The 25040-nt window shown below is 44.6% G+C and overlaps 1 protein-coding gene across 2 annotated transcripts in view; it reads right to left on the bottom strand.

Moving 5' to 3' along the window:
- capn15 (calpain 15) overlaps positions 1-24454 on the bottom strand; it is a 37579-nt gene extending 13125 nt beyond the window's left edge. Inside the window, exons 1-4 of one of the 2 annotated variants that reach the window (XM_051417596.1) lie at positions 24168-24454; positions 8921-10586; positions 3377-3585; positions 1218-1401 (exon numbers count right to left, since the gene is read on the bottom strand). In XM_051417596.1, coding sequence (XP_051273556.1) covers positions 1218-1401; positions 3377-3585; positions 8921-10564 — 2037 coding nt within the window. In that variant the 5' untranslated portion in view covers positions 10565-10586; positions 24168-24454. Of the gene's footprint in view, positions 1-1217; positions 1402-3376; positions 3586-8920; positions 10587-19778; positions 22275-24167 lie in introns of those variants that run through there. The other variant, XM_051417595.1, reaches the window with a different exon arrangement.
- Positions 24455-25040: the final 586 nt, after the last annotated feature.

The following is a 25040-nucleotide window of genomic DNA, read 5'->3' as shown; positions in this document are numbered from 1 at the left end:
AAAAAGTTGAAAAAAAGTCTACAAAAGAGAGGGAGAAGATAAAATGAACTATTTAAATATTTATAAGCTTACAAGCTCAGAGTAAACATTTACAAATAGGCTAAGCTATAGGAACCCCTAATCCAGAGATCCGAAGAGAAAGAGTGAGAGAAAAGGTCAAACGTTATTTCACACGCCACACATACTGTCTGTCAGCGCTTGGCGCAAGAGGAGGGATAGGAACCCTGCTGGCAGAAGAGCTGTGGACTGCGCTTATATCTCACCGCTGTGTATGGGAATTATTTGCAGTATAATATATCTGAATATATTTCTTGCCTTTCCCTGACGGTCTATATATACGTTGTTGCTAGTCAGTTGTTTAAGAGGGTCTGAAAAGTTGCAAAATCTAGTAAAAAAAATGAAAGTCAAGTTGGCAACACTGGCTTTCTATGATTGATTTTGTGTGTAATTTGTGTATTTTTATTGTACCCGGGACAATGGGACAGTCCGACATTCTGTCTTTTTTGAGAATATAAGGTTGGAGGTTAGATAAGGTTGATAGGGTATGACAGTACGTCCCTCCAGCATGAGTGAGTCTGGATTTGTTTGCCTGTGCTTTATTTGATGTATAATGCATTACTTAATTTGTCCTGTAATTGACTGTTGAATAATTTGACCTCGAGGTACAATCCTCCCCTGTGAGCTCCCTTGGGACATGCTTGTGGTAAAGAGCTAGATAATGAATGAACGTGAACTTATATTAAGAAGTTGATCTCACATTAATGTTAGGTTGCAACTCCATCAACGAGGTGAAGGTGACTACTCTGAACGAGCACAAACCAACTTATGGATGCCCTGCTTACTGACAAGTAGTATGTGAGTGAGTTCTTAGTAGTATGTAAATCTCCAATATACTGTATGTCCTTGCTTCTCCTTTCTGCTGCCTTTAAAGGAATACTCCCCCAATTTAGCATTGCCCTTCTTTAACCATGTCAGACTCATGATGGAAGAGAGATCAAAATCTCTATCTAGCTCTTCTCTAACCTTCTTTGACCTGGAAGAGGACAAACATTATATGAGCAGAATACAGTATTATTCCATCATAATTCTCTCGATTGGTTGTTTTGTCAGTACAACCTCTTTGACATTCAGTCACCTCTGTTTTCCCCCATTTTTTTTATTCATTAATTACTTGCTGCCCTAGATGCCTCCCTCCCTTCCCTCCCTCCCTTCCTGACCTGGGAGAACAGGAGGTAGCCATAGTCGTCGCAGGGCAGCATGTCGTCTACCAGTACCGTTGTCCACGTCCCGTCTTTACATAACCGAACCTGGTAGGCCCCCTCGGGGCAGATGGTCCTGGTGATCATCACCCTCTCCACCAGCTCCGGACGCTCCGCCAGCACCGCCAGCGCGCTCAGGAACCTGTGGAGGAATAAAACTCAATGAATTGGAAAATGAAGCCTCTGATCAGGATGGACAGATGGCTGAACGAGAGGATGTGACTGAAACAAGGCGTAAAGACAATCTGAATTACACCGTAAAACAAATGGAGATACAGAGACATAAATGATCAGCTGATTGTGACGGACAGGTGGATGGCTGAATGGATTCCCACTTTAGTCAGAAAGACAGACAGGAAACATAAATGTCAACTGCTAAACACAATCAGAGAAAAAGATCAGACTGAAACAAACTGACAAGCAGCCATGAGCTTTGAGTGTGGAATTAAAACATCCTTTTTCCGCAGGGTACTCTGAGCAGTTATGAAACATTTTTTATCTGTACATAATTTGCCCTCATTGAAAATCAATCACATTTGATGAGTCAAGCATCTATGCCTTCTAGTTACCTCCCCATTACTGTTAATTCACCCTGCAGCAAAGACAAACTGGCTCGCCTCCCCTAATTAGTTTGCAAGAGGAATTAGTTAATCAAAAATCTGGATACATCAGAAAATGCTAATTCCTCACACAAGAGAAATGTGGCTGGGGACACAGGGGATCCAACTTAAAAGGAATATATTTTAAAGTGCACAGTAGTTCATCTGAAAATATAGAAAGAGCTCACACAATACTGATGAAACAGCTACAAACTGTAGAAGTTTTGGGACAACAAGCTAAAAATACATGTCTTTGTATGCCGTTGACTCACCGCTGTACGGTACACTGACCCCCTTATTAATGTCAACTAAAACTAACCGAACTGACTAGATACTTTTGCCTCTAGCATTACTGTCACTGTACGTACAGATAAAAGCGATATCAGTTCACCCACCAATATTTGTTGGTGCAGCAATCGTTTAAAGACTGAAACTTGTTTGCGCTGGGTTGGAAATGTGTATTATTAAAGCTATATTCCATCTGTTCAAGTGGCAGCTGAGCGAGGCCGATCAGCCCATTCAGCCACTGATGAAAAACCAATCGGCTACAAAAAATCAGATGAAAATCCAATTAGCCATGTCATAATGTGACTCTGATGTCAGCTTGTATTGCAGCCGTACTCAAGGACAAGGGTGCCTGGCACTACTTTCTTCTGCCGTCATTGGCTGGCTGAAGGGAGTGGGATTGTTTGCTGGTTTATTAGGACAAGTAAGTGTATGTTTGTGTGTGTCTGTGTATCAGAGCGAGAGAGTGAGAGAGTGAGAGAGATGAATTAGGGTTACATCCTGTTGCGAGTGAGAGGATTCGGCTCTGGGGAGGGTTATTTTTGATAAGCTGTGTGTGCTGGTGATGAAGTGAAAAGTTGTATTGGGACAACTTTGTGAGTGACTGTTCTTTGTTGCGTGTGTGTGTGTGTGTGTGTGTGTGTGTGTGTGTAGGAAGATGGTGGATGGCAACACACATATATATATATATATATACACACACCCCAAAGGACACACGGAACAAGGGCAGAGAGATAAAGCATGTGTCCAGACTCACATTCCCGTGAATAATCTCCCTGTCAGGTGTATCTGTGCATCCGTCCAACTACACCCTGCTCCCTCTTTCATTTAATGCTTGCCGTCTTTCTTTTTTTTTCTGCCTCCCAATTTTTCAGTTTCTCGCTCTTTACTTACTGTTTCACTGCCTCTCCGTCACTGTCTCCATCTCTACTCTCTGCTAGCTTTGGGCTGAAGTATTCATCTAAAGCAGACTCAAAAACTACACAGACATGAAATGTTATCTGTTGTCTGTTTTATATTACTCTGCACTTTCAGAGACCGAACGAAATGAAAAATGTACTTTTACTTTGGGGATCTTTAGCTATTCTTGTATGTCCTGGGTCAAAGCATTAATCAGGGCAACCTCTTCCCTGTCAAGCCTTTTTGTAAATGAATGGTCTGCCTCTAGATTGTTCCAAGTTATCTGGACTGATGAAAGCCCTGTGTGTCCTTGTCTCGGTTATGATAGCTCACCAGCAGTTCCCGAGCAAGCCTTGCAGGATGTCAGATGGTCGCGGCGTGCGGAAGACAGACCACTTGACGCCTCGGTCTTTGAAGTTGCTGCAGTTGATCTCGTGGGGGCGGAGCCACTTTTTGATCCGCTGCTGGACGCTGTCGCCCTCGGGGAAGCCCACGGAGCGAGGTCCCGGGGGGAAACTGTCATCCACAAAGTTCACAGCGTTCTGAACAGAGACAAGAGGGAGACAGCAGAGGGTGGAGAGGAAAAGTGATAGGGAGACAAAGGGGTGAGACTATTGAACCTGTTCAAATATGACTTCCATTTAAAATAGATTAAAAAACAGTAAGACACTATTAAATGATAGGAGAAAGCATCTAATCTAAAAACTTGAAAATCCATTTTAAATCAAGCCCAAAGGAGTTGGTGAGAGTACTTAAAAATGAAGCTTTTCAAACAGCTAATGGAAGCCTGAAGGACACTTGGAGCTTTGAGGACTAACAGTTAAATTCTACCCTGCATTTCTGATGACATATTTTGCAGATGGATGATGATTAATACAGGATACTACAGGCCACCACACAGGCCCTGGATTCTTGGAGTAACAAGGACAAACTGCTGCTATCCACATTTAGTCATGTGTCAGGAGGAATGACTTCCACGGATAGCGTGGCATCACACATGTGCACAGCAAGAGATAAAATATGGCACCATGGACCAGCACAAATACAAACACATATATCACTTTTCAAACATTTAAAAACTTTCCGAAATATTCCCCGCAAAGCACCGAGCATTTAAAATGACACACTGGATTTAAACACTCTGAAATGTAGCTGCCTCTGTACTGTACACAGGACCTGGAGTACATGGATACATTAACGGATCAAGACACCCAATCTGTCACACTATCTGCTCATCTAAAACTCTGCTGTACAAAACCCGAGAGGGCCAACAGACACACACGCAACCCTATCTGGTTTCCTATTTGTGGTGTCAGAAGTGGGCCCGGCCAGTCGTGTTGCGAGGCAGGCAGGGGATGTAATGTGGGCACCCTACTGGAGGCTCACAGTGAAGCGAATTGATTAGTCGCCATCCCCCACAATCCAATTCTGTAGCCTCGATGCAGCATTAGCTACCAGACAGAATCACTTCAATGCTGCCTCACCACCCCGACCATCCGAGCCCTCCGTGTAGCTTACCGATTCTGTACTTCACTGGCTTATGTATGACCTTTGTGCTGGCTTTTATTGTATGGGCTTACGGGCTGTTGTGGATTTAACACAGAGGTGGAGGGGAAAGCTTTGGCCCTAGACACATACAGAGACTGAACTTCAAGCTAATGCAACAGCCTGTAAATAAACAAGACTAGAGAGGGACAAAACTGTGAGCAGTGACCAAGGGTTAAAGAGTCAGCCTCATTAAGTCCAAATTGCACCTGGCAGAGCTCAGCTCCAGCTACTAGCTGCAGGTGTTTATACAGAAGATGTCAGCCTGTGTCTTAACAAGCACAGAAATAGTTATTCTGGAATCTAATCTAAAATATTACACTAACATAATCATTTGGGAAGCTAAGAAAAGCCTGTTAGTTTTAATGGATAGATACATGTTAGCTACAATAAGAAGTTAGTACGCCAAGACGCTTGCCACCAAGCCTCTGACATCCAAACTATTTTATTAATTATTTTATTGGCTTAATCTGGTCTGTCAATGATTTAAACAAGTCATGAATTGACTGTTTATTCCACTTATTGCTCTAAATTTAGCTGAGATGGCCATTTAAGTTCAATCATACCATTTATGCTATTTATTTACTTATTGTGCATCTGCAAACTTTCACATGCATGCAGTTAAAGAATGAATTCATTATTTGAGAATTATTTTACTGTTTGGCAGGTAAAAGCAAATTTTCACACTCAACCGTTGAAGGGAATATCAGTTGATGAATAAACCAAGAGGGCCTGATGATGTTAGCGTATAGTAAGTAAGTATATGCTGTGAAATTCTGCCATTTGCAGAACGGTCTGCTGCAGTCTGCGCATAAGAAAAGACGGTACTGCACATCCTGCAATCGGTCTATTCACATTTGGAGCGCACAGTACCCTAGTGGAAACTATCACGTATCTTGAATAGTGTAAGCAGTATGAATGACAAGCACACACAAAAACATTTTTCTGTTGTTCAGGTTTCAGTGTTGTTACGTCTGCCAGCATAAGTCTAGCTGACTGGCCTCATCTAGTGAACCTGCTGCTCCTGTCTCTGATTCTATCTCTGGGCACGTGCCAGCATGCAAACTAGACTGCGATCAGCCAATTCAGTGCTGAGCTGAGAAAACTTGCTGCCTTCCCGCCATCTCCCAGACTACACAGAACTGTCAGGCCTTTTTTTAAGGATAGAATGCTTGTAGTTAGATATCTACATGTTACAGACAACCTACTGATCTCCGAAAATGTGGTGACAAGGAACTATAGAGCTGGATTTCACAGTGCCACACTTATTAAACCCAAAACAAAAGTGTCTCAGAACAGCCTGGTACTGTCACGGGCTGTGAAAACCTGTCACTGCAGGCAGTCAGAATTTACAATCCAACATGCAAACCAAACCCCCCCGCCCCCTCCACACACAAAATCCCAAGTGTGGCAAATATTCAAGCAACAAGTAGCATAAAGAGCGGTGTAAGAACAAAAATAAAACAAATCAAAGTCAATCCGTTGCAATGTAGCATCTTTTTGTTGCTCCCCCAGAGGGTGACATGGAGAGAGAACAGAGGCACCAGTTCCAGCCATGCTGGGTTTTACAGTTCACAAGCAGCGCTGATGGCTGTTAGTAGCATTTACTCGTTTGGCTCAGTGAGTAAGCAGACACGCTCTCGGGCACTGGCATCAAACGTTCACACACATACCTCTCACTCTCCAAACCAATCAAGGAGAGAAGAAAAGCAAGGGGGCATAGGAAACACACTCCACTCAGGTGAGGAGAGATTATTTGTCAGACCATAGTTTTACTCTATATTGATTGCTATTATCAGGGCAAACTCTCCAGTAACTTATACAGTACACTGACCATCCCCTCTAATACAACAAGTCCAGAAAAAAAAAACATGCAGTCTGAAACGTTAACTGTATTTGTGTGGTCTGACTGCACACACGCCTTATCACAGGGCAAACCGAAACCTTTTATCATTATTAAATTCTCACCACTGGTGTTTTGGTGCTTGCCAAGTGTTAATGCCGTGACAGAGATGGATTAGAAAGAGTAGCACCTCTTGCTTACCAATCCTACTCCGCTTCATCTCTCTGACCCCTAAAACCGAGCTGCAGCAGTTGATGCTGTTAGTGATTACATTCACTATAGGGAAGCAGATCATTTCTGCTCCTCTTCTCTCCAGCTCTGCTACTAAAAATAGGCCAGCCCCATGTTCACCTTAACACACACACACACACACACACACACACACACACACACACACAGCCTGCCACACATTGACTGCTGCTACACTGGAGGATTGAGTGCAGTCGTGTGGAGAGGGTGGGATGGGGGGTGGAGGGGGTGGGGGAGGGTGGCAAGGGGAAAGCATATTTTCAGATATTAGAGGAGAGGAGGAAAAAAAAAAAACAGGATGAGCGTGTGGGGATAGATGTGATGGAGGGAGACGGGATAAAAAGGAGTTGAAGACAGGAAAGTGCTTTGAAGAGCGCAGAGGGGCAGAGCTAGAGAGAGGGAGGCCTAAAATATTTGTAGGGAGAAAAGGAAAGATGATAAAAGAAAGACGAGCTTAAATGACGATATTAAATTGGGTAAAGAAGAAGGGAAGGTGGGGATGTGGAATCTCCAATATCTTCCTTCCTACCGAGCCAACTTGCCTCCCACGCTCGCAGCAGTGAGCCCTGTGACTTTCAAAGAAGCCATTAATAATGCATCCTAAAGCTCGCTTCATGCCATTGTAAACATGGCATGATAGGTGCCATGCCGCTGTAGTAAGTGGGAGCACACCAGATACCCAAAAAATTCGGAGAATATAAGCCGACCCAAATAATAACCTGAATCTGATCAGTTCTGGATTCTGCACTGCCCATATTTATCTGAGGTCTAATTAGTCCAATCAGGCTTGTCTCATTAGCATAGATGTTAGAAATGTTAAATGGTCTCAAATGAACCCTCCTGAGTAGCATATCCATGACAACTTAATATAGGCTCATCAGAAGGTTCAGTATTGCAGAGGAAGTGAACATAAAGTGGTGTGATACAAAGAAGCAACATAAAGGTTGTCACATCTTAGCTATAGTTGCTAGGGAATACATCTCTGTGTCTCCAAACAGCTGTGACACTGTGAATCAGACCAATCGAGGCCCATGAATGACACAATTGATCTCCAAGTCTTCTTGATCTTTGATCATTAAATTCAGAGGCGCTGAAGCAGGTAAAATACATCATTATTTTAGGTTGTTATGACAACAGACTAGCAGAATTACAAAAGCATAATTAGTTTTTTGTCCCTTCAAAAGGAATAAACACTTCCTGATTAACATTTATTCATCTAATGAAAATGTTCTGTTTCCCGCTGTCTATAGATAAAAAATTTGCTGTCTGTTTAACAAGAAACAGTTATGATACTTTAATAACTGGTCAAAGTTGATGCAGGAAAGTTAACGTTAAAGGGAAATTGCATTCAGAATGATGAAAATTGTTTTTATCTCCCATGGACAGTTCTGCTATTATACAGTCACATGTATTTCATAAGTACTAATATCTCCCTAAAGAAGAACTCTAAGTTGTGTTTGGTGTCAACTAAGGACAGAAAAAAGACAGTCAAGACTCAAACTAGGCTGTCAGCAAGAACAGAACATCACAGCGGTCTAATCAGAACAAACAGTAAAACTGGACTCATTACACCCTCCCAATACAAGAGTTACAGTCCTGACAAAATACTTTTAAAATTCTGAAATCAGAATTTTGTGAAGTGACTTCTCTGCGACTGAGAGCAGGTTGTATTCTGGATATAAAACGGACACACACTGTATCTGCAGCTCATTTAGGTGGCGAACGTTCACCCGCTGGTCGTTTAAAACTCTGCTAACGAAGCAAGTGCAAACAGAGGCAATGACAAAGCCTATTAGCATTTCTCTGAAATTAGAGAGACTGAGGGAGTGGGAACAATGCCAGAGCCATAACAAAAAGAGGAATTACAATGAGGGAACTGCACACTGGAAGGCAATGTGCACCCCTGCAACGCATTACACACTGAAATAAGCAGATTTTGACTCCTCAGAGAAGCCAAAGAAAACTCAATAAAATGTAAAGGTAAAGGAAAAATTGGCTACACATGATTAACTTATTGATAATCTTACAAATGTCTGTAGACGGAAACTTGCTACTTTTCTAGACGATGCAAATTAAATACGAGAGAAAAATCACTTATGACGTGATAAAAATCTGAGAGACATAAAAGATTTCACCATTGAAAGCCCCAGGCCCCTTATAATTTACTACTGACACACAGTGACTGTGCCTCATTAAAGTGTTTTCTTGCATTTCCCAGCTACAACTAAATCTTCCCTTACCTCTCTGCAGAAGCTGACTATGTTCTCCCAAAGCTCCTTGGCCTCGCCCTCATCATTTCGTCGACGGGCCTCTACATGCATGCTCTCCCTCCTCTTCAGAGGCTTAACCACCTTGCGAAGGGTGAGGTACTGCTGGGGTGTGTGGCATGCTGCACAGTTCTTGGCCTTGGTGTCATTGAGCAGCGTACATGCTGGGCAGCTCCACTGTCCTACCTTCTCCTGAAGGCTAGATGAGGTGGAGGAGGAAGAGGAACTCGAAGCAATGGCAGAAGAGGATGACGGGAAGCCCCGGGCCTGTTTCCGTGTTTTATGACCCGAGGAGGATGAAGAAGAAGGTGTACAGGAGCATGATGCAGTGCCAGGCCCTGACGGGAGGCCACAGTGTGTACAGCAGCGGGGCAGTGGCGCCTGCTGCTCCTGAAAGCCATGCAGCTTGGAAGAACCACAGGCCGAGCACTTGGGTGCACCAGTAGGGTTGCGCAGCGTACACTTGGAGCAGGCCCAGGTGCTAAAATCTGGGCTCGAGGGGCTTGCCGGGGTAAATCGTACCGTCTCACAGCCTACTAGGTCAATGAGGTCAGCACCTGCCCGTGATGATCGGCAGGCTTCGCACTTAGATGAGTTACCTGGGTTGGGCAATGAGCAGCTAGGGCACTTCCAGGTGGGGGTGACTGAGGAAGCAACAGGGAGGTGGGGGGCTAGTGGATGGTGCTGAGAGTCTTCTTCCTCCAAGATACTGAGGCGCTTGCTGGGGTATGAAGGTTCTTGGGGCTGGGCATGTTTTGGCTTGGCTGGTCGCTGTGGGCCTGGCTGGGGTGGCACAATGGCTGCCGAAGGGGAAGTGGGGCTGGGAGTGTTGGTGCCTGGGTTTGGTGGGCGCCCTGGAGGGGGCACCTCTCTTCTGCTTCGGGGCACAGGGTTATTTTGGAGGGAGGAGGAGAAAGCAGTAAAAGGGGACGAAAGGGATTGCGAGGAGACATGGGGAGGTTCTTGAGGGTCACATGGAGGGGCTGGCGGAGAGTCATCCGTTAGGTCTATGAGTAGTGGGGCAGTTCCTGCTGTGTGAACTGGAAACCCCAGCACAGGTGTGCGCACCTCAGGCACCACCAGCGCCTCAGGGGGGATTTTAGGCAAAGACAGTTTCCTGGGCCCACCACATGCTGAGCATGACAGAGCCACGGGTGTGTTGTGAAGCGTGCAGCGAGGACAAGCCCAGCCGGAGTGCTGCCCCTCTAGGCTGACCACCTCTCCATTGCTCTCAGACCGTCGCAGCACTTCGTCCTTAGCTGGATGCTGTCCATGGGGCTCAAGTAGAACTGTGGGGGTGACGGTAGGTGTTGGAGGTTCAACTGGAGCGGGCGGGAGTCCGTTGGCAGTGGCAGCTATGGTGGTTGTAGGGGGTGTGTGAGTGGCAGGGGATGGTCCGAAGCCACAGACGGAGCAGGCTCCAGATCCCTGGGGGTTGTTGAGTGTACAGCGGGGACAGGCCCAGCGATGCTCCTCAGTGCTGCTTAGCCGCAGGATCTGGTTAAGGTCAGGTTTTTGGCGTGGTGCCTCACAGATGGAACAGCGAGGTGCTGCGCCGGCATTTAAGAAGGTGCAGCGTCCACATGACCACTCGCTGCCTCGCACTGCTGCTGCCATGGAGCCAGGAGAGTGAGAGTGGCTGGAAAAAAAAACAATGAGTCAAAACAATTTCAACAACCAAATGAGTCAGGAATACGTATAACTGTAAGTACTTAGCAAGTATTCTGAGAAATGAACGTAAGTGGAGGGAAGTAGGAGGAAAGGAAAAGACAGAAGCAAGACAGGGTCAGAAAGTCAGAAAGAAGAAATTATGAAAAAGCCAGAGAATGAATACATGCTTTCAGTCAACTAAGGGTGATTATCTAACAGGAAGAGAGGACAGTGAAAATATTTGAGACGGCAAGAAGAGGACAGGAGGACAGAATTAGAAAAAAAAAATGGAGAGTGAGAGGGAAAGATTAGCTAGTGCAGGGGAAAAATCAAATCTCCCTCTCGGGGGCTTGAGGGCAGTAAATCCATACACAATGGCCACATGATTAGAGCCAGAAAGACAGCACATAGAGAGGAGGAGCCAGAGGAGAGGAGAAGAGAGGAAGAGGAGGCTGCTATTGCCTCAGAATACTAAGGAAAACATCCAGCTGACTGACACTTATTAGAATGGAAAAAACACATGGGATCTCTACCACTTCATATTAGCACTTCCCTCCCCCTTTACTCTGTGGATGCTAATTATGCAGGGCAGACAGGGGCAACTTAAGGTCATGTCAAGTCCATACCCAAATGAATTTTCCAAATGTATTCCGGCAGCACTTGTGACTTTGGCATATTTTGGAGAAAAATCATTCATACTCCTGGATTTAAAGCAACAACTACTATCAACATCTTTAACAGGACTTCAACTATGTAAACAGCGCAGAGGGAAATGTGAGGAGAGGAGAACCAATCAATTTTAGTTTTGATTCTGAAGCATAGGGAGTAATTCATCTATCTATCCAGCTACTCAGTAGATTTCCACCGCCTACTCATAATAACCTAAAGCAGTCTGTTACTGTGGATTGGCTTATATGTATAATTCATTCTGTGTGCCTGCTGTTCAGTCAATCTGACTTATTGATAGTGGGTATAGTAGGGTCTTTTGGTCGGGGGGTGGGCAGCACTGTTGGATACCTCCAGAGAGCAAGGGAGGTTTGGAGAGGGACGGCCCCGAGGGACGGACGTGGTGGCTGTCTGGACAAGCCCATAAATGTCACTGTCACTCAAGTTGCTCATGTGTGAACACCAGCACAGAGAGGGTAATGTGGGAATTGCACGACAGTGGAGGGTAACGTGCTAAGAGCTAGAATACTGCGATGCTCTTCACAACGATCCCAGTGGCAAACACGTTGCCCACAAAATGACCGCAGACATGTGGATCCGGTCACATTTATCCCTCCTGATTATATTTTGATCTGAGAATTACGCTGAAAGCTGAGGCTGCTTTGACAAAGCCTTGGTTCGTGGCTGTTTGTAAAACGTCTATACTCCCTGTAGAAACAGTCCATTTCTCTATGAAAGACATATTCGGATGCTCCTTTGTTGTTTCAGGGTGGCTGCTGGTTGGCCGGCCTAGGTCCTGCTCTTCACCACCGCAGCGCCATGTGTCTTGGCCAGCTAATTGCCCTTAGTTCAACTCCATTAAACCCTTTCAAACCGGGCGAATCCTCAGAACCCAGGGGAACCTCTTACAGACAACCTCTCGCTCCCAGCGCACTGTCCTCTCCTCTCGTCAACTCTCCTCCCTAAGGTAGGGAGGAGAATGACAGCAGGGAGGGATACTAATGTGTCTCTTTGGATGTCTTTGTGTGTGTGTGGGTCCTTGCCGCTGGGTGTGTGCTTGTGTGTATGCCGGCATGTAGCTATATTTATCTGTAGACATAGCATAGTTGCTTGTTCTGTTGTCCAACTACATTTGTGCCTTAGATTGTGCATGCCCTCAGCCCCAGGGCCGCAACAGTATGGAGGTAGTCCCAGTGCTTTATGTCAGGAGCCATTAGCACTGTGTTAATTCTCCTGGGCTGAAGTCAGCACTCCAACATCCACTGAGTGAGGAGGAAACTCAGCCTTCCAGGGATAATAATGCACACAACTATGAAAACACAACCTTTGTGAATACACACAAACACTGAGAAATCAGTACTTAGCTCTTTGTTTTGTTTAGACTTTCATCCCACAGCACTATCTGCCAAGTCCTCCTAGTAGCTATGCAATATTAAGTCTTCTTGACTGTAAACATTAACACAGAAGGAATGTCAATCAGTCATGGTGTAAGACATTTGGTTGCCTTAGATGATTCTTTCGTTTGCTCTGAAAATATTCCATCCATCCACAGCACAACCAGTGCTATGTCCTCAGACTACAACACATCCCCCATCCCCTCTGCAGTACAGTTTAATGTAGTTGAATTAAGTGGCAGCCCCATGCTAACACTGATGGCACACGTTCACGCCGCGCTATGCTCTCCAAAGTCCTGCCTTTCTGATGACAACAACAACAACAACAAGTGTCAACACCTCATGTTTGATGACAGGTTCTTCCCTGTGGCCATTTTCATAACTGTCAGGCCTCTTTCATCTCCAGAGAGAGAGCAAAGTCATGGTGTCAGCCATATGGAGACTTTGTCAAAGCAATTGATTTGGTTCTTGACAGAGCACAGGGATCGCAAATTCATTTTGTTTCTGTCCGCAGCAGCTCAGAGGTAGGAGCATTTCATCAAAGTGATAAGGCTCTCGTGGAATTTTTTACAATCTAGCATAATTATCTCATTATTATCTGTTGTAAGGATCCTACCTTTCAAATGTAAGTCACACATGATAAACAACTACAACCATAATTCTCGCCATTAATTAAAAGCATGTATATTATGTGGACGCCTTTGTATGTACAGTACATGCCTGCAGCAGATGATGAACCACTAAAACCTGTGATCCTTGGACCCTACTTAAAAAGGATGCTTTCCATGTACATGCTCCACTCAGTCACAAGAGTGTACATGCACACACCTTTTGTCCTTGGCCCTGTGTTCAGTGGAGCTGCTCTAAAAGTGCCCACTTCAGCTCCTCAGTTCCTCAGTGTCGCAGACCTGGGCTAGTAGCCAACAGCTTACAGTGGAGAGGATGAGAGAGAGAGAGAGAGAGAGAGAGAGAGAGAGAGAGAGAGAGAGAGAGAGAGAGAGAGAACCCATCTTTTTGCAATGAGGTCCTCAATGCAGCCTGCTGCCCATAAAGTACCTGCTCCTAGTCTAAATTCACTCAAGTAAGAGCATCAATGACCCCTGGCCAATTTCTCAATGCTTCACTGGGTGTAAGACAATCATAGGGCACTTCAGCAGACTATTACAGGGAGTGAGAGCTCTACAACTCTCAGTGAAAATGAGCAAACCGGTAACATCATGGTAGAGGGGGGGCTTACATTAACTTCCACGACTGACATGTCAGCAAGGAGGTCTTTAAGCTTTAGAGAAAAAAGGTACCCATGAGAAACAAGAGTAGAAAGATACAGAATGTATAAAATCCCGGATGTAAGATGGGTCAGTAAGGTTTAAAGGAAGGCTAAGGCTAGAGAAAGTCTACAAAAGCACTGTTGATCGTGTGCAGGCCACCTATGGCTGGCTACTTGGATTCATTCCCCATGCTGAACTCTGTTGCGAGATCAAGTGAGCCGAGTCTCGCCAGCTTCTCCCTGCCTCACTGTGAGACATTTGGCCTTTGTGCGACAGTCATTAGCACTGCCTTTCCAAGGTTGGCCCTGAGCCCAGGGCCTGAGGGGAAAGCGTGGTACCTTCCTTGGCCATTGGAGGCAGAGCGTATCTGCTTTATACATTCAACACAAAAATATGCCATCACCATGAAACTGTTTGATAGCAGTAACCATGGCTGTTAATGATGACAATCCTTTTCCTTGAGGATTAAACATGGCAATTTTGCTGTATTATCCTCAGATTACACTGTGTGTAGACTTTCTCAATTCTAATCAAAAAACTAAAGACATAATTAATAAAGAACACCGAAAGTACTTAAGATAAAAATGTCATACTATTAATTCTTCATCAACAATTCAAACTCTTTGTTGTCTAATGAATGAATCCTGACATCAGCTAAGCTAAAACACAAAAGGACTCATTCAGCTCTTGACAGATACTATGTAGCACATAGCCAGTCATTCAGTGTACAGCGAGAGTCATACAGGGTTTCCATGACTGGCTTCCTCCTCCTTCTATTAAGCATTGTCCTGGGTTATTTGAACTTCTTGATAACCAGCTTTGCAACAGCAGTTATCGGTGATTACTAAATAAGCTGCATGGGGGCTGAATAACTCTGGTTAGCCTGACTGTGTGTAACTCCCTTTGCGAGACAGGCTCCAGATGTAGCCTCACACTCGAATAAAATGAGTCACTCCCTTAATAAATATTTACAGGCATAGCTTCACGCGAACACAGGAAGAGGACTGGAGACGTGCATGCTGTAGCTTATAAAATGTTTATGTTAGAAAAGTGTCTTTTGCACTTGATGATGAACCTGTTTAATAGCTGTAACCCAAGCAGTGACAGGGATGCAGGGAGTGTTTTTTTCATAACTACCAGCTGCAAGGACGCTACCCATGGTTTTTCGGAGCACTGCCATTGCTGCTTGTGCTTTTCTTTTTTCACTTCATCCACACAAACATCGCTGGCAGACAGAACAATGATTCCAGCTGAGTGGTGGTCTTGTTTAACAGTGCAGAGCTTGTTATGAAGAAATGAGACTTATCAAAGGCAAATGTGCCCTTGGATCAGACAACCTGTTAAAAAAAAAAAAAAAAAAAAGGATAATGAATGTTGAAACATTCTGCTGCATCTGAACACACCCAGAAAACGTCAGCAACAGGGATCAGATCAGCACTTTCACAAATTCCGTACCAAATTATGAGAATTTATTTTACCCCTTTATTAATGAATTCAGTCTGTTTGCAGCAGTTTTACTAGTAAAAAGGTTTGTTTATCACTGCGTTGTGGGATTTTTTCTTGCAAGATCAGAAAAAACTTTTTCACTTAAAAGTAATTTCCCCCTGCAAGCATTTCTCCCTGTCTTTCAGAGGAGCTGATGAGTCAGGGTCAAAGACTCGAGGATTAACTGTAAGAGCCTCCTTTCTACCTGTCAGGTAATATGTTGTGGAATGAATATGACTCATCATTCTACCCAGACACTTCTCCAGAATTCATTTGTTATGACAAACACGGAGCTGCCTGCTACTTATCTTACGCGAGTATCTAGAGCCCAGACTTTAGCCGCAGATAAAGCGTTTCTACTGTGACATGCTTAGACTCGGTGATTCGATACAAGGGATTGGTGACAGTGAAGCTTTAGTCAAATGGGACAACACAACAAGATAATTGGGCAAGTCTTAATGAAGTGACATTAAGACACATTTTAATGAGAATAGAAACTTTTTTCTGCTGAATATGAAGACAAAATAGGTTTATAAAATGGTATGGTGTTGGCTGCAGCACAAAGATTCCTAACAGACAAAGGGTCCTAAGAAGAAGTGCCCTTAAGCCAGAACATTCCTCTAATAAGCACCTGCGAGGAAATACACTCGGAGCAATTTAAAAAACTGAATAAATACTCCTCTCTTGTCTCTAACAAGAAGGGTGTGATACTGCAGAAACAAGGGTGTCAATGTTATGTGTCAGGATAATGCCACACTTGAGAATATCTGAGTCTGGTTATCCTATTTATGATGGAAAGTTGAATAGTTCATTGCTGTTGTTGTTATTCCGTAAGCCTGATCCGGATGATCACACACCACATGATCAAGACCTCCCAACCGAGAGCTATCAGCAAAATAAGATGTGAACTAACAATCTATTCTCCTGAATAAGTAACCGAAGTTAAGAATGCAAATATTGGTCAGGAAAGGGGAAAAGAAACAGAGAGAATAACAGTAGCTTCTGACCTCTATCTGTGCCCTCAGTGAATATTTCACGACCAGTGCTCATTTTTGACGAGTGAATCTGTCAACAGTGGAGACAGCTTTAGACATTTGAATCTTTAAACAGAGGAAACTGTCTGACTGGGTTTCAGTAGACATCAGTAGCCCAGAGCAAAGCAAGAGCAAGCAGGAAGCCAGCAGGAAGCTCCAGAATCGGGATAAAGGAGGGGAACAAATGGCAGAGGCAAAGCCGTTGTGCTAAACTGGAGTTCCTGCAGGCAACCGAACCTGGAGGGCAGGAGTACTGCTGACACAGCGCTGCCTTCAGCCAGAGGGGGGGAACTTCTCAGACAGGTAGCACAAAGTAGAGTTTTACTTCCTGTTACCAAGGCAGACCAGCAAAAAAAACACTTGCCATGAGGTTTCTCTAGCTCACAGGCATCACTAAACACTGACATAAATAATCAGCAGGTTATATGGTATTCCTCCCGAGGTTTAATTTGCCAGCACAGGTTTCTTTCTCTGTGTGAGATTGCCAGGTTACCATGTGTGGTCTTATCTAGGGCCCAATGAATTAGGTTACTGAGCATATGCTACAGATTTCCATGGCAACAAGAGCGAGGGAATCTAGAATCATGTCACTTGCAGTGCCAATAGGCTAGTTTTTTTTGTTTTTTTTTTCTTGCCGCATCAATGCTCTGGTTTCCAAAGAAAGCCACACTGTGAGACAAAGCCTGAGTGCCAAATCTATTCTGGAGGCTTGGGGAGTGTCCTGACGTGGCTCTGTCTTCATCAGACAGGCAATAAGCAAGGGAGGAGGCGCTGAAATAATTCAGACATAAACACAGCCAGTGACCATGCTGGTCGAATCCAAGTGGACCCGTTTTAATCCAATTAAAGGGAGGAGAGCCAGTGGAACGAAGCTGCGATAAACACCATCATCCATCATGCTGGGGCAGTAGAGACACTGGGATTGACTCAGGAGAGAACAGGCACTCACTTTAAGGGCTCAGGACTCCAAAGGCCATGTAAAACGCACCACACTAGCACCATAAAGATAAGATAAAATTAAGTGCAGCCACATTGTTAACTTACAATAATAATATTGTGACACAACTGCATTATGCTGCTATTAAAATGGAGAAAAGATTGAGATTGCAAAGTTAAGGAAAAATTGAGGCATATATAACTACAGCTGCACGTCTCATGTCTGCTAAGTGGGTTGTTGTCTCGAGTGAACCTTCACAGTTGAGATACTGATTCAGTGCACACAAACACTTCCCAAAGTCAATGGGACACTGCTGGATGGAGACAAATTGAAATTACCCAAGGACAAGACTGTTTGTGCAGCTTCCAGGCTAGGAAAAACAAGAAAAGAATATGTTTTATAGGACAATAAATTAGACAACAAACTGTATGAGAACGGCTGAGGTTAAGCTGGGCTCATAGTGTTCTGTTGTTTCTTTATTTCATGCTCTGTCACAGCTCAGCAAAGCTTGCCTAAATTTGTTAGGCTCACACAGCAGTGTGTATATGTGCATAAGACTGTAAGTGAGTTTGTGTGAGAGAGAAAGGGAGTGGGGGTAGATAAGAGGGCATGTTCCAAGTGCTATTGCACAGTGTTTCTAAAACATCTATTGTCAGAGAAAGTGTGTGTGTGTGTGTGTGTCCCTCACTGCCTTCCAGCAGTCGACTGAAATGGTGTGTACTATATATCTGTGCATTTCTACATGTGCCCCGCTGAGTGAGGGTGTAGTCTGACTGGTGATGGAGGGAGAGGGTTGTTGCTACAGAGATGCACGGATGCAATAGAAGAGTCTGTTGAATAAAAAAGCAAGTTTGCTGTATGATGCAAAACTACACTGACAGCATGACCTATAGTTCCAGCTTCATTCATGCATGGAGCTACAGCTGATGGAACACTGTTTAAGCATGGGCTGAAAGCAGCTCCGTCTATTTTAGAACTCTTAGAAGAGTAAGCAGTGGAAGCCATGACAGCCTTAACTGTTAAATGTAGAGCAACTGCAAGGAAAGCATTGACAGCGGCGGGCAGGAATCAAGAAAGATGAAAGCCCAACTGGAGTCTGATGCTGAATAAATAATGACATCCATTGTGGGGAAATGTGATCGGGCTCTCTGAAAATCAATAACTAACAACCGGACCATGATGCCCTGAGTGACTCAGCAACAACTTCAATACACTACAGGCGGTCGATATCAACTGCCTGTTCTTGTTCCGGGAGACATGACCCAAAAAGCTGAAGGAAAACTGGAAACACTTCTAAACAAGTTTCTGTGAGGGCGGTTGAGAAGATCATCTTTTGGAGGAAAGTCAGTCATAACTGCTGGATGAGCTGTGCATTCAAACAGAGCCTCTTACACACTGCTGGTAGGCCCTTCACTGTTGACAAAAGGCGAGGACTGGAACAGTGGATTGCTGCACAGTAGTATTGTAAGTACAATATCGTCAATATGGACAAAACAGTCTATATGAATAGCACGTCTCTTCTGCAAATAGTTTATTTTGCTAGACGTAGCACTCGCTCAATTACACATCTGCTGCAAGCTCAATAATACGTTTGTTCTTAAAGAAACTTCTAATAGGTGTGTTCACAGTAACTTTTTACTGTGCGTGGACAATAGATGAAAAATACCAGGGTACTAGCCACAGTAAGCTAGATACACTTTACTCTGTTAGTAATTTCAGAAATTAACAAAGCTGAATCAAAGCTCGTCTGAAAGCCTGATAAAAGCATGACAGCAAAACTCGTCTTCCAGTTACCCGTGGGCTGGTTTTTCATTGGGCTCATAGAGGTCAGGTCAATCCAACTGCCCAGGCAATCCACTCAGCACTCCATAAAGTGTAGCACATACTGCACAGCTGTGCTAGGACGAACCAATAGGGTGGGATTTTGGTTTACAAATCCGGCTTAGTCAGATTTTGGGTGCATCATAGGAAAACATCAAAATGCAGGCTTTGATTAGATAAGCTTTGATGAAACAGGGGATTTGATCCATCACTGTGAGGTTATTGAATCCTCAGTAAGCATTTCTAAAAGCATGTGAAAGAGAAAATAGTAAGTTTCTTAAATTAACAACACTAAAAGAATAGTGTCGGTTTACGATGCAAAGTGCACATCACTCAAGTACTGAAGCCAAAGATAACATCAGCACAAGAGCCTCGATAATGCCACTTTGTTCGCTTACACTCAGCTTTAAATGACAGCATTCCCGTGTAATACAACCCCACGTCTCATCCCTGATCCCTCCTGTGACTTCCCCAACAAGTGTCTGAGCCAGGCCAACTGCTGCCGCTCTGTGTCCCAAGTGCACTCAACTGAGAAATGTGTTGGCACCCGGCTGGGTAGACAGTTTTGGCTCTTACCTGCGCTCTCGGTGAGGCAGTGGGTGCTGCTGCTGACGTGTGATGAAGGTGGTGCCCCACACCGGGCTGCTGTGGCTGTTCCTGAGCCAACCCACAGGAGGTGACGACGGGTACGGGGTGCTGCGGAAGCCATGGTCTGACTCTGTCTCTGCAGTGAGAGACGAGGCTGAGCTCCCCATCACCACAGCGATAGGAAATGAGTCCTTGAATGCACTCTGATGGGGGGTGGGGGGCAGGGCTCTGTTTGTTTTGTTTTTCCCCCCAAGAGCACAAAAGTTGACAGTATTCAGTGAGACACACAAAGATATACTGATTTGGAAGAGACTGAAGGGGTTGTTTGGACCACAACAGCAACCCTTATCATGCGTTTGTATTTGCTGTAAACGTCCTGTTGACAACTTTCTGCTTCAAATAGGAAGAAATTTCTCTGAGGGAGCTAGACTGAAAACAAATAAAAGCCACAGCAACAGGGGATCGAAGATAAGCGCACTCAAAAAATGAGCGGAACTCGCAGGTGGCAGAGTATGACGAACAGGGTGGATATCCCACAGTGCACGGGGGAGAAGTTCTCAATTCAAATAGTAATTTGATTCATGGAGCACTGATTCCAATTCAGCAGTTAGTCTCAGAGAGGAGAAAATACAATTTTCTCACAGCAAAGGCTCGTAATTCTCTCTCTTGTAGACTTTAAGCTCGTAGCACTCTGCACCAGGTCTTCCATAGTGCCACTCATAATTCCTCCTGCGTTCCTTGCGACACATCTCCCCAGTCTGTGCAGTCTCATGCCTGGTTCCTCTTTACATTGCACACGCTCAGAAAATCAAACCACAGTGTACAAAAGTAAATGTGTTCACTGTTTTTCAGCATCTTAGCAGCCAAACAGCACACCTCTGGAAAATGTAAGGTTCAAGAAGTGGGAAAAAAAGGAAAAAAAAAACATAAAGACATCCAGAACACCTCACTAACATCATAGTCCGTAACGACAGCTGATAGTGATCAGCAATGACATGGATCTCGCGGGGGATAAAAGCCATACAAAATATGTCCACGGAGTTATTTACAATGCCGGCACTGGAGCAAATCAATGCATTGCATTTTCCAGGGAAGGGTGTTGGCAAAACTGCAAGTATGCTAATATCCAAGTCTCATCTTTCAGACATCCAGTCTGACTAACAGCTGCTGTGGAAGTTTACCAGTAAAACACCCCACTGGATTAAACGTCATGTTTGAAAACCCTTGGGGGGGGGGGGGATTCTCACAAATTAGACCACTTCTGGTATTTGCAGACTTTTTCTGGGTTTCCAACATGAGAAAAAAAGACTCACATGATCTTCAGCATTTTAACCTGTCCTTCGTACAGAGTTAACAACAGTTGCCATAGAGTGAAAATGTTTACAGCTCGGCGGCAAGTTGTGTGTGATATCCGACAATATACCCGAGAGGAATGTTCCGTTTCGGGCTGCGGTGCTCTGCCAACGCAAGGACGGGAGATGATCCTAGTTTCCGCTGTCTGAGAGAGGCAGCTTAATATCTGTCTGATCCCACCGCCGAGGCCGGTCAGTCTAGTTCATCAACTTGCGCTGGGATTTATCCTGGACTGTCAGAGCAAGTCTCTACAGGCGAAGCAGCTGAAGGGAACAAGTATCGTTCCAGGGAAAGCTGTCAAGGAAGGGAAAGCACATTTGCATGCATTTGGACCAGTATCGATAGCTTGTCAAACCCCGGAGGCAAACAACGCAGAGATCACGTGGGTTTAAATCTATAGTTTAGGTTTGGAGATTCAGTGAACGTTGCGTGGTAATGAATCACTGATAAAAGCAGCGCATGTGGGCTTTCGATTCAACCTATCTTAACAGCGCTACAAAGCCTTACTTTTAATTAAAAAAAAAAAAAAAAAAGATGGTCTGTGTCCGTCTCCACACAGCGGCACAGAGGCCAGGGGAGAGTATCGTGCAGGAGGCGACATGCAGGCGTTAAAATAGCCGAGGAGGTCTCGTCCAGGAAGGAGCACTCAATCGCAAATTTCACCATCTTCTGCCGGGTCCATCCCAGCCTGCGTTCATCTCTGATTCCCAGCGTTTGGGGGCTGTAGATGCTGAGCCTTGTTGTCTCATGTTAGGAAACATCCTCGCTCCAGTCCCGCTGTCGCCCTCTCATAGTGTAAAACTGCTCCTTCCCAGAATGCCTGTATTTAATGTTTCCATTCGGGGCACCTCATGGTCCCATTTGTATGTTCTTATTCTCCCGTTATGAAAATGTGTCCACGGGCTTTAATTCTCCCTCGCTGGTAGCATGAGCGCAGTGGACGAGGATGCAATCTCCTCCTAACAGCGGATTACTGGAGTGTCAGCAGAGCGCAGGCGCACTGGCCAGGCGAGCAGAGGAAAAACTGGAAGGCTGCGTTCAAGAGGTTTAAATAAACCTCAATAGTGTCAGAGGCGTAGAGATCATTAATGGGAACTTAAGGATCCCACAGTAATGACTAGTGATGGGTGTCAGATCCAGCCTGGGCAGGAGGAGACACGTTCATTCTGGGGAAAAAAACACTTGGCAATAAAAACAATTTACACATCACATGTCACACTTACACAACTGTCTAAGAGACTGAATGTCTCTCCTCTTGTCTCCTTGAGAAAGACCTTAGCTGTAATGGTCAATGCCAGAGGAGGCAGTGAAGGGTTAAATAGAAGATGATGGTGACTGCAACACTCATCATTGCTCAACTGTCCCTGCACATTACTGAGATAAGCCTTCAAACTTTCCCTCTCCTCTCTCTTCCACTTCATATCACTTTGCTGACCTCTTTTTCTGATCCTTCAGTCTCTGTCTCTCTGTTTCTCAGTGTGTTTCACCAGAAAACCGGTGCATAAAGCCCAGGTCTGGACACACCGCAAAGACACTCACGCCGCATTGTTCCCTATACATTCTTTGTTGCATTGAAAGCAGTGGGTTAAACATTAGCCACGAACTGCCAATACACACCAAGCAGGCTGGCTGTGAGGTTAGTCATTTGTCTGGTTCTCTGTTCAACCAGGTTCACAGTATCTGCAAGGGTGTGTTCTTCAGTCATTCATTCCTGTTACTGTTGTTAAATGTACTGAGACTGAAACTGGTTTGTGTGGTAAACATGACTGAATTCCAGAGAACAGTACAGCCTGAAATACATAACACAGTTGCTGATGTATATGTTAGTCCAACCCCAGAACCAGAGTGCATTCCTGGAGCTGTGAAGAATGCCTGCGTCATACAGAAAGTTAGGCACAAACAGCTTACTTGTGTTAAAACTCTATTCGATGACCAAAAGCGAGGGCAGGTTGTGTGCTGTCGCCTTTGGGTGTTTGTATGTATCAGCACTCATAATTACAGCGCAGGACATAGAAATAACTGCATTACTAAAGCAGCTTGCACAGATTGTAGGCACGGGACAACAAAAACTAAAACCAAGACACTAGGAAAAATAAAACTGTACATCAACCAGACAAGAAGTCAGAGGACTGCAGCCCCTTTGTTAAGGGTGCACCTGTCCAAGGACCACCTGTCCCCTCTGCAAGTCAGCACCCAGAGATACAGCAGCTGACACAGTCAGTGCCAGAGAGAGAGGGGGGGGGGAGAGATTGGATTTCCTTTCTATTCTCCAGAGACATGGAGGGGGGAGAAGGGAAAGGGAGGATGTGAGCTGATTTCACGCTACATTGTAAGTTGTCATTTCTACACCACCCAAAATGTCCTGACTGTCACAAACCTTTTTTTTCTCCCTCAGTGGACACGCTCAAAGCAGAAAGATTAGACCACACTTCACAAGTTCACTCTCAACCAAATAATGTAAAGACTTATAGTCTGCGTTGTATTTTCATTTTGATTCCACAGCCAAACCTTCACCTGGGTAAGCTAAGCTCAGGCCTCAGGTCATATATCATCCACCCTGCTGAAGTGTCCATGAGCAAGTCAGTGTGTCTCTAGTATCTCTCGACACAAGTTCATCTACCTGACCTTGCCCTCTGACATGCCCAGCTCCCCTAAACAGACAGGGAGAGGGGAAAATGTCCATGTTGTTATTATATCATCCTGTCCTGTGCAGTGAGGCGACGGGAATAAAAACCAACCTCCACAGTCGTTATGTGAAACCACGGTTGAATACGAGGCACTGTCACATAATCAATCTATTTGTGGACAAACTGTAAGCCCGTGAGCCCTGTCACTAACACTAACATTAGCTATACAGTGCTGCCAGATGAAAACTCTCAACAATCCCATTGAGACAGCGGGAGCCGAGGACGCCGGGGACCTTGTAAACAAAGACACTCTTATTCAGTCATTTGGTCGACGGTATCGACGCTGCCAGACAGCGGTGTACTTCGCGAAGTCCACTCACGAATCGGTTATTCTTACCTCAGGTCGGTTGAAGGGGAATTATTCCTGTTTTTCAGTCGTCTGTGCGTTAACTTTTCACAGCCATCGAGACGATAAGTTCTTCCCGGGGTTGTACTTCAGCCTCCGTAACCTTTCCAAGCTTTAGCTTCGCGCGCTCCGCTGCCGCTGCATGTTTCAGACATTTGTGACAAAGACGTTTATGTGAGGCTTATTTTCGCTCCGTCAGGTACTAATGAGACTGATGAGACCGCGTCGGTTTACCTCAAACAGCCCAGGAAGGTAGGGGAATCTCCAAGGAGCAAATAGAGAGCGCACGTACGTCAAATGCGTAGCGGGGGGTAAGCTGCTGCTTACGTGCGCACGTAAACGTACGTAAAAGCCGTTCAAGAATGCGAAGGTCGAAAACTCAATCTCCCATGTTCAACACGGATATTTTCAACTAGGATATCCGGGTACGGATGCCGTCACCTTTGACCAACATAAATAACCAAATATACTATGCCAAACCGAAATAGATTTATATTGGAATCTAAATTTTGTCTTTTCCTTTGCTCTTGTTGGTTTATATTGTAAAAATGTCCTTGTTATGGATGCGTTTAAATCTTCAGTTTCGATTCCTCAGTGTCAGATAGTGGGACTCTGGTGTCATCTAGTGGCACTAAATGTATCATGCCAAGTTGAAACGGTATCAGTGTGAATAGTTAATTCTGTGAAGTACTTCCAGAAAAATCCATTTGTTTGTCACTATAACAATACCAAAAGCCTATGGAAGGACTTGAGAAGAATTTATTATTGATAATATTGAGTCTGACACTTTTATTCCCTGAATAATGTGTGGGTTGGTTTCAATAAATGTACTGCCAACAAAACAATCAAAGAGTATTATATTCA

This window comes from Dicentrarchus labrax, unplaced genomic scaffold (assembly GCF_905237075.1).
Source record: "Dicentrarchus labrax unplaced genomic scaffold, dlabrax2021, whole genome shotgun sequence".
In the NCBI taxonomy this organism is placed as follows: domain Eukaryota; kingdom Metazoa; phylum Chordata; class Actinopteri; family Moronidae; genus Dicentrarchus; species Dicentrarchus labrax.
The sequence above is the reverse complement of the archived record's forward strand: the minus strand, read 5'-3'. Positions and strand labels throughout refer to the sequence as shown.